Source organism: Artemia franciscana, unplaced genomic scaffold (genome assembly GCF_032884065.1).
Source record: "Artemia franciscana unplaced genomic scaffold, ASM3288406v1 Scaffold_6993, whole genome shotgun sequence".
NCBI classification, from domain to species: domain Eukaryota; kingdom Metazoa; phylum Arthropoda; class Branchiopoda; order Anostraca; family Artemiidae; genus Artemia; species Artemia franciscana.
The window spans coordinates 1,761-12,331 of NW_027067148.1; the positions used below are offsets into that span (position 1 = coordinate 1,761).

Consider the following 10,571-nt stretch of genomic DNA (forward strand, 5'->3'; position numbering starts at 1 on the left):
CGTTTTTTCTTTTTACTTTTTTTTAATTTTTATCTTTTTTATTTTTTTTTATTTTTATTCTTAATTTTATTAGTTTTCTTTTTCTCTTCTATTTTTCAGTTTTTTTCCTTTTTTTTAAGTTTTTTTTTTAGTTTTTAGTTTTTTTAGTTTTTTTCCTTTTTTTCTTTTTAGTTTTTTATTGGTTTTTACTTTTTTTTTTAGCTTTTTTAGTTTTTTTTCGTTTTTTCTTTTTACTTTTTTTTAGTTTTTATCTTTTTTTATTTTTTTTTATTTTATTCTTAATTTTATTAGTTTTCTTTTTCTCTTCTATTTTTCAGTTTTTTCCTTTTTTTAAGTTTTTTTTTAGTTTTTAGTTTTTTTAGTTTTTTTAGTTTTTTTAGTTTTTTTAGTTTTTTAGCTTTTTTATTTTTTTTATTAGTTTTTAGTTTTTTTGTAGTTTTTGCCTTTTTTAGTTTTTTCAGTTTTTTTTTTAGTTTTTAGTTTTTTACCTTTTTTGTGGATCGTCACCTGATCCACAGATCCACAGATCCACAGATCCATTTTAAGTTTTTTTTTTTAGTTTTTAGTTTTTTTAGTTTTTTTTTCCTTTTTTTCTTTTAGTTTTTTATTGGTTTTTACCTTTTTTTTAGCTTTTTTAGTTTTTTTCGTTTTTTGTTTTTACTTTTTTTTAGTTTTTATCTTTTTTATTTTTTTTTTATTTTATTCTTAATTTTATTAGTTTTCTTTTTCTCTTCTATTTTTCAGTTTTTTCCTTTTTTTAAGTTTTTTTTTTTAGTTTTTAGTTTTTTTTAGTTTTTTAGTTTTTTTAGTTTTTTTAGTTTTTTAGCTTTTTTATTTTTTTTATTAGTTTTTAGTTTTTTTGTACTTTTTGCCTTTTTTTAGTTTTTTCAGTTTTTTTTTTTTTAGTTTTTAGTTTTTTACCTTTTTTGTGGATCGTCACCTGATCCACAGATCCACAGATCCACAGACAACTTATTTTATATATATAGATAGATAGATAAGAAGATATACAATCTTACCGTGAGTGTCCGCAACTTGGTCAGTGTCGACATTCACTGGTGAAAGTTCGAAGTGCCTTTTTTTTCTCCTTGGATTTAGTCCATGTTTTCGACTGACATTGGTGGGGGCTTGCGAAGCACCCCCACCAACCAGGTGTTGGGGTGGCGGATTAATGAAGTTTATCTTAAAGATCCGAGTTGCAGCGGTAGCTAGCTACCTAGTAAGAGACGATTAAGCTTCATTATAAAAACTAAAATAATCGATAACTCCTGAAAAAAATCTTATCAAATAAGAAGTACACTATTAGAACCGCCCTTTCTGATGCCCCTTTATAGAAATTTTACCGTCTCTTGGCCTGAACAACGATGAAACTATATTGGTTTGAAAATCAAGAAAAAGTGGATGCAACCACGACAATCTGCATATATGGGATCTTTTTTCTTTCCGTTTTTTCTCATAAGCAGCTTTGCTCTGGAAAATCATAGAAAGCTGTATAATGACTGACTTTAAAGGAAACCGCTACATCTTGAACCTTTTGTAATTAAAAACAAAATGGTTTTTAAAATAGAATAAATCTTGACAAAAAACTACATTTTCCTGTAAAAACTTGATGAAGTATGTTATAATCGTATAGCTTATAACCATGTTTAGTAACAAGTGAATACAATATTTATACAAGTTAACCATTAGACAAGATAATAATACAAGAAATACATAATTAGAGGAATCAGTTTTTTACGAAAATCATAAGAAAGAACAAACTCTAGAATATAATAACTTGTATAGGCAACATAAAAATAGTATAGGCTTGTATGGTTATATTTAGAGTCAATATATTAAAAATTTCTTCCAACAGGGAATTTAACCCTGATCTCCTACGTGACAGGCGAGTATGCTTACTACTTTACCATCGGGGACTTAAAGTCAATATATTAATAAATTGTTTCCAAGGAGGAATCAAACCCCGGTCACGCACGTGACAAGCGGGTATGCTTACCATTGTTAATCGGAGACATATGAAAAATGATTTATGAATAGGCCATGACAATAAATTCGCTAAGACACTAAAAAATTACACAAGAATCGTTCTGGTTAACTCCAAATGGGGATTATTTAAGTCCCATCGGTATCGTTGCTGTAGAGATAGCTGAAATCTATTGAAGAACAAACCATGGCACATATTGGATTTATTTTAATACCTCACTCTCTGAAGTTCTTCCTCTTACTATTCCAAATAAGAAAAAGCCATAGGCTTTTCCTGTTTGTAACAGGAAAGATCATGTTTATAATTTTATATTAAATCCGGGTTACGGCGGTAGCTAGTAGCCTAGTCCGGGTTGCAGCGGTAGGTAGAAGCCTTGTAAGAGATGATCACCCCTTGTAGTAAAAAACAAATGTCCCACAACAACTAAAACTAGAGTCAGATCAAAAAAAAGTACACTATTAGACCCGCCTTGCCCAATACCCCTATTTAGGAAACTAACTGTACCTTGTCTTGAATAACAAGGAAAATATATTGGTTTGAAAATCAAGAAAAGTGCAACCAGGATATTCTGCATCGATGGCATTTTTTTTTTCCGTTTTTTTCACCTCAGGTAGCTCGGCACTGGAAAATCATAGAGGTGTTGAATAGCTCATTTGATATGTATTTAATAACCTTTCAGAATTAAAAAAATATTTCAAAAAAAATCGTATTTTAATGTAATTTAATGTATTTTAATATACAAGGACTTACTTTCAACGAGTCCTGGTTGAACTTCGTTGAAGTAAGGATGCTAGGACTGTTTTTAAAAAGTTTTTAACATTATTGGTTTTAATTTTCGCATTTTAATGTAAGTTTATTCATATATACATATTTTTTGTCTCTCTTTCTCGTATTGTGCTGAAGACTGCCCTTGGACATAGGGCCGAAATATTCACAGAATTGATTTCCACTGTCTTGAAAAGATTTTCCCTATTATTTCGATTTTGTATTTGTTTGGTTCTCATGTGCATGACGAATTTAACCTTGACATTAAAACTGCGCTTGCATACATCACACTTCAATGACTTTTAACAAGAGTGAGTTCTCATGTCTATGGCAAGAGCATTCTTCTAGTTAGAATTGTGCTTACATGTATCACACTTGAATGGCTTTTCCCCAGTGTGAGTTCTCATGTGTATGGCAAGAGTGGGTTCTCATGTGTATGGCAAGATTGCTCTTCTGATTAAAACTGCGCTTGTATGCATCACACTTGAATGACTTTTCACCGAGGTGGGTTCTCATGTGTATGGCAAGATTCTTGTCCCAATTAAAACTGCTTACCTATGTCAGAGGTGAATGCCTTTTCACCGGTGTTGGTTCTCATGTGCATGGCAAGATTCTTGTCCCAATTAAAACTGTGCTTACATACGCCACTGTTGAATGGCTTTTCACCGGTGAGGGTTCTGATGAACATGGCAAGAGCATTCTTCTGATAGAAACTTTGTTTTCATGTCACACTTGAATGGCTTTTCACCGGTGTGTGTTCTCATGTGTTTGGCAAGATGACCCTTCTGATTAAAACTGTGCTTGCATATATCCCACTTGAATGGCTTTTCCCCGGTGTGTGTTCTCATGCGTTTGGCAAGATGACCCTTCTGATTAAAACTGTGCTTGCATACATCACCCTTGAATGGCTTTTCTCCAGTGTGGGTTCTCATATGTATGGCAAGCTAACTCTTCTGATTAAAACTGCGCTTGCATACATCACACTTGAATGGCTTTTCACCGGTGTGGATTCTCATGTGTATGGCAAGAGCATTCTTCCAAATAGAGCTGTACTTACATATGTCACACTTGAATGGCTTTTCCCCGGTGTGGGTTCTCATGTGTACGGCAAGAGCACTCTTCCAATTAGAGCTGTACTTACATATGTCACACTTGAATGGCTTTTCCCCGGTATGGATTCTCATGTGTATGGCAAGATCGCTCTTGCCATTAAAACTGTGCTTGCATATATCACACTTGAATGGCTTTTCCCCAGTGTGGGTTCTCATATGTAGGGCAAGATTACTCTTCTGATTAAAACTGCGCTTGCATACATCACACTTGAATGGCTTTTCCCCGGTGTGTGTTCTCATGTGTATGGCTAGATTACTCTTCTGATTAAAACCGCGCTTGCATACATCACACTTGAATGGCTTTTCCCCAGTGTGGGTTCTACTATGTATGGCAAGCTTACTCTTCTGATTAAAACTGCGCTTGCATACATCACACTTGAATGGCTTTTCACCGGTGTGGGTTCTCATGTGTACGGCAAGAGCACTCTTTCAATTAGAGCTGTAATTACATATGTCACACTTGAATGGCTTTTCCCCGGTGTGGATTCTCATGTGTGTGGCATTATTGCCCTTCTGATTAAAACTTTTCTTGCATACATCACACTTGAATGGCTTTTCCCCGGTGTGGATCGTCTGGTGTTTACTAGTTTGAAATGTCAGGTGTCTCATAAGATTATTGCTTATAGATCGTTTCTCATCATTTTGAAAAGATATTTCATTCTTCTGATTTTCCGCGTCCTCTTCTTTTTGTCTGGTGGTTTCTTCAGCTGATGAGACAATTGTATTCGATAGTTCAGTTTCAGTACAGTCCGTTTTTAACAGATTGGACTGATGGGTTTCTTTTGCAAAAATGATCGCATGATCAGAGGCCTTTTCATTCATTGAATTCATCTTGGACACACAAATTTTGACTTGTATCTTTTTTTCCAGCTTCAAACTAAAGCTGAGATGCCATGGCAAGTATGAATTAACATAAAAAAATGTCTGCTCAAGCTGAGCCGTTGTACTAAACTGTTTTAGATTTCATGACAGACAGAGATAATTCTTTACATTAAGGATTTTGATTATACGTTGGTAAACGCAAGAAAAGAAAAATACTAGTTCACCACCCGGTAAGAACAATACAATTACGCCACATTTCAATCTGAAATCAAATTTATACTAGAGAGTCTGGAGACCAGTCTTAATTGATGTAATGAGGTTAAGAGGGCGCGCGTAAGTCGTTACATGCCATATTAGTTACACGTCATTGTAGTTGTGTCCCTGTGTCCCACTTGTGAATATATATATCTTCTTCTATCTTCTATATCTATCTATATATATAAAAATAAGTTGTCTGTGGATGGATGGATGGATGTGTCAGGTGACGTCACCTGAAAAAACTGGATCAGGTGACGTCAAAACTGAAAAAACTAAAAAAAAGGCAAAAACTACAAAAAAAACTAAAAACTAATAAAAAAAATAAAAAAGCTAAAAAACTAAAAAAACTATAAAGGTAAAAACCAATAAAAAACTAAAAAAAAAACTGAAAAAAACTAAAAAAAGGCAAAAACTACAAAAAAAACTAAAAACTAATAAAAAAAGTAAAAAAGCTAAAAAACTAAAAAAACTAAAAAAAGGTAAAAAACTAAAAAAAAATAAAGGAAAAAACTGAAAAATAAGCTAAAATAAAGGTAAAAACCAATAAAAAAACTAAAAAAAAAAGGAAAAAACTAATAAATGACGACACTCAAAGAGAAAAAAAAGGCAAAAACTACAAAAAAAAACTAAAAACTAATAAAAAAAATAAAAAAGCTAAAAAACTAAAAAAACTAAAAAAAGGCAAAAACTACAAAAAAAACTAAAAACTAATAAAAAAGCTAAAAAACTAAAAAAACTAAAAAAAAGGCAAAAAACTACAAAAAAACTAAAAACTAATAAAAAAAATAAAAAAGCTAAAAAACTAAAAAAAAACTAAAAAAACTAAAAAAAGGTAAAAAACTAAAAAAACTAAAAACTAAAAAAAACTAAAAAAGGTAAAAACTAAAAGAACTAAAAAAGAAAAAATAAATGACGACACTCAAAGAGAAAGCGACCAGGACAAAAGGAATGTTCGATTAGCAATCAACAAAGCACCGGGACACAGGGAGTATAAATGACGACCCGGGGGAAACAGGGGGATATAAATGACGACCGGGACAAAAAAACTAAAAAGAAAAAAAAACTAAAAAACTAATAAAAAAACTAAAAAATCTAAAAATCTAAATAAGCTAAAAAAGAAAAAAAAAGGAAAAAAATAAAGGAGAAAAACAAAACTAAAAAACGAATGTATATACAGACCGGGACACCGGGATACAAATGACGACCGGGACCCGGGACACAGGGAATATAAATGACGACCGGGACACAGGGACACAACTCCGGTACACCGGGATACAAATGACGACCGGGACACAGGGAATATAAATGACGACCGGGACACAGGGACACAACTACAACGGGGACACCGGGGGAAACAGGGGGATATAAATGACGACCGGGACAAAAAAACTAAAAAGAAAAAAAAACTAAAAACTAATAAAAAAACTAAAAAATCTAAAAATCTAAATAAGCTAAAAAAGAAAAAAAAAGGAAAAAAATAAAGGAGAAAAACAAAACTAAAAAACGAATGTATATACAGACCGGGACACCGGGATACAAATGACGACCGGGACCCGGGACACAGGGAATATAAATGACGACCGGGACACAGGGACACAACTACAACGGGGACACGGGGGAAACAGGGGGATGTAAATGACGACCGGGACACCGGGACAGGGAATGGTCGATTAGTAATCACCATCAACAAAGCTCAAGGGCAATCATTAGAATCATGAGGTATAGATCTGAATACAGATTGTTTTCCCATGGACCATTATATGTTGCATGTTCAAGAGTCGGTAAACCTGACAATCTATTTATATGCAAAGACAATGGGACAGCAAAGAATGTTGTATATTCGCAAGTTTTACGTAGTTAAAACCATATATATATATCTATCTATATTCACAGGTGGGACATAGGGACACAACTACAATGGCGCGTAACTATTATGGCGCGTAACGACTTACGCGCGCGGGGGGGCTTGGGGGGGGGCGCGAAGCGCCCCCACCAACTAGGTGTTGGGGTGGCGCGAAGCGCCACCCCAACAGCTAGTATATAAAAATAAGTTGTCTGTCTGTGGATGGATGGATGTGTCAGGTGACGTCACCTGAAAAAACTGGATCAGGTGACGTCAAAACTGAAAAAACTAAAAAAAGGCAAAAAACTACAAAAAAAACTAAAAACTAATAAAAAAAATAAAAAAGCTAAAAAACTAAAAAAACTAAAAAAAGGCAAAAACTACAAAAAAAAACTAAAAACTAATAAAAAAGCTAAAAAACTAAAAAAACTAAAAAAAAGCAAAAACTACAAAAAAAACTAAAAACTAATAAAAAAAATAAAAAGCTAAAAAACTAAAAAACTAAAAAAACAAAAAAAAGGTAAAAAACTAAAAAAACTAAAAACTAAAAAAAACTAAAAAAAAAGGAAAAAACTGAAAAATAAGCTAAAATAAAGGTAAAAACCAATAAAAAACTAAAAAAAAAACTGAAAAAACTAAAAAAAGGCAAAAACTACAAAAAAACTAAAAACTAATAAAAAAGTAAAAAAGCTAAAAAACTAAAAAAAAACTAAAAAAACTAAAAAAAGGTAAAAAACTAAAAACAATAAAAAATAAAAAAAAACTAAAAAAAAGGAAAAACTGAAAAATAAGCTAAAATAAATGACGACACTCAAAGAGAAAGCGACCAGGACAAAAGGAATGTTCGATTAGCAATCAACAAAGCACCGGGACACAGGGAGTATAAATGACGACCAGGACATAAGTAAAAAAAAAATTAACAAAACTAAAAAGAAGGTAAAAACTACAAAAAAACTAAAAAGAAAAAAAAAACTAAAAACTAATAAAAAAACTAAAAAATCTAAAAATCTAAATAAACTAAAAAAGAAAAAAAAAGGAAAAAAATAAAGGAGAAAAACAAAACTAAAAAACGAATGTATATACAGACCGGTACACCGGGATACAAATGACGACCGGGACACAGGGAATATAAATGACGACCGGGACACAGGGACACAACTACAACGGGGACACCGGGGGAAACAGGGGGATATAAATGACAACCGGGACAAAAAAACTAAAAAGAAAAAAAAACTAAAAACTAATAAAAAAACTAAAAAATCTAAAAATCTAAATAAGCTAAAAAAGAAAAAAAAGGAAAAAAATAAAGGAGAAAAACAAAACTAAAAAACGAATGTATATACAGACCGGGACACCGGGATACAAATGACGACCGGGACACAGGGAATATAAATGACGACCGGGACACAGGGACACAACTACAACGGGGACACCGGGGGAAACAGGGGGATATAAATGACGACCGGGACACCGGGACAGGGAATGGTCGATTAGCAATCACCATCAACAAAGCTCAAGGGCAATCATTAGAATCATGAGGTATAGATCTGAATACAGATTGTTTTCCCATGGACCATTATATGTTGCATGTTCAAGAGTCGGTAAACCTGACAATCTATTTATATGCAAAGACAATGGGACAGCAAAGAATGTTGTATATTCGCAAGTTTTACGTAGTTAAAACCATATTATATATATATATATATATATATATATATATCTATCTATATTCACAGGTGGGACATAGGGTCACAACTACAATGGCGCGTAACTATTATGGCGCGTAACGACTTACGCGCGCGGGGGGGCTTGGGGGGGGTGCGAAGCGCCCCCACCAACTAGGTGTTGGGGTGGCGCGAAGCGCCACCCCAACAGCTAGTATATATATATATATATATATATATATATATATATATATATATATATATATATACTAGCTGTTGGGGTGGCGCTTCGCGCCACCCCAACACCTAGTTGGTGGGGCGCTTCGCGCCCCCCCAAGCCCCCCCCGCGTGCGTAAGTCGTTACGCGCCATATTAGTTAAAAAACTAAAAAAACTAAAAAAAAGTTTAAAAGAAAAAAAAACTAAAAAAAATAAAAAAGAAAAAGAAAAAACAACGAAAAAAGCTAAAAAAAATTAAAATCAAAATGAAAAAAAATAAAAAAGGTAAAAACTACAAAAAAACTAAAAAAAAAAGAAAAAAAACTAAAGAAGCTAAAAAAAGGTAAAAACCAAAAAAAAAAAATTAAAAAGAAAAAAAGGAAAAAAAATTTATTTCATCATAAACCAATTCGAAAACAAATGTATATACAGACCGGGACACCGGGATACAAATGAGAACCGGCACACAGGGAATATAAATGACGACCGGGAAAATCAAAGAGATATTACAGACTGGGACACCGAGACACAAATGACGAACGGGACACAGGGAATATAATTCTTATAATGACGACCAGGACACAGGGAATATAAACGACGACCGGGACACTCAAAGAGAAATTACAGAGTGGGACACCGGGACGCAAATCATCTATATATATAAAAATAAGTTGTTTGTGTGTTATGTCTGTTACACTATGTCTGTTACGCCAGATTATGAAAAATAAAGAAGAAAGAGAACAAACTAAAATGTAAAAACTGGGAATTGCATAAATATTCTGAAATATTTTGACAATAGATTAAAGTAATTCAAAAACCTTAAATCAGATACTTAAATTTTGAGGTTTATTATAAATTGTTGAGCTTTAGCAAGCTTGGCACGTAAAGAGGAATTTTTAGTATAGATCTTAAAATGACAGAAGAAACAGCCGAGGAAGCTGCTCGAATAGTTAAATCAGAGAGAAATTTTACTATAAATCCTACTACGGCAGAAGAAACAGCCGAGGAATCTGCTCAAACGGTTAATGCCAAAAGACTTGCGGCTAAAGAACGCAAAAACGCGCAGTTAGATGAAAATCCATCTGGACAGCGAGAGTCAAAACGTATCAAAACTGAAAATGATAGCGATGATGATTGGGTTTGGGATTTTGACTTGGATAAGGTCATCAATGCCTACCAGATTTTAGTTAAAAAAACAAAGGTTCGGCGATATGTATTTCATAGTGACGCTGAAAAATAAAGAAGAACAAGAAAAAAACCTAAAAAGAAAAAACATAAAAAAATAAAAATAAATAAAAAAAGGTAAAAAACTAAAAAGAAAAAAAAACTAAAAAAAGGTAAAAAACTAAAAAAAACTGGTAATAGCACAAATATTTCAATATATTTTTACAATAGATTAAAGTAATTCGAAAACCTTAAAACAGACACCCAAAATTTGAGATTTATTATAAATTGTTGGAGCTTTAGCATGCTTGGCACGTAAAGATTTTTCCAAGTGTGAATGTTAGAATGAACATTGAAAAATTGAAGAAAACAAATCAATAAAAAGAAGCAAATAAAAAAAGAAAAAGTAAAAAAGAAAAAAACTAAAAAGGAAACTGTATCTATATATATAAAAAAAAGGTGTATATATGCATATTTGTTTGTTTGTGGGTTTGCATTTGACGTCATTATAAGTATATAAGGCTTTGTATATGACGTCATTATAAGATGACACTAAAGACCAGGACACCGGGACACAAATGACGACCGGGACACAGGGAATATAAACGATGACCGGAAAACTCAAAGAGAAATTACAGACTGGGACACAAATGACGACCAAGACAGAGGGAACATAAATGACGACTGGGACACTCAAAGAGAAATTACAGACTGGGATACCGGGACACAGGGAATATAAAT

General features: G+C 32.8%; 1 protein-coding gene across 1 annotated transcript; it reads right to left on the minus strand.

Moving 5' to 3' along the window:
- Window positions 1–4,290: 4,290 nt before the first annotated feature.
- LOC136043530 (zinc finger protein 271-like) lies at window positions 4,291–4,692 on the minus strand. Its single transcript, XM_065728451.1, has one exon. The coding sequence runs from the start codon at window positions 4,690–4,692 to the stop codon at window positions 4,291–4,293; it is 402 nt and encodes a 133-aa protein (XP_065584523.1).
- Window positions 4,693–10,571: the final 5,879 nt, after the last annotated feature.

Coding starts and splice junctions, on each gene's coding strand:
- LOC136043530 (XM_065728451.1), bottom strand. CDS start 4,692: ATGAATTCAATGAATGAAAAGGCCTCTGATCATGCGATCATTTTTGCA.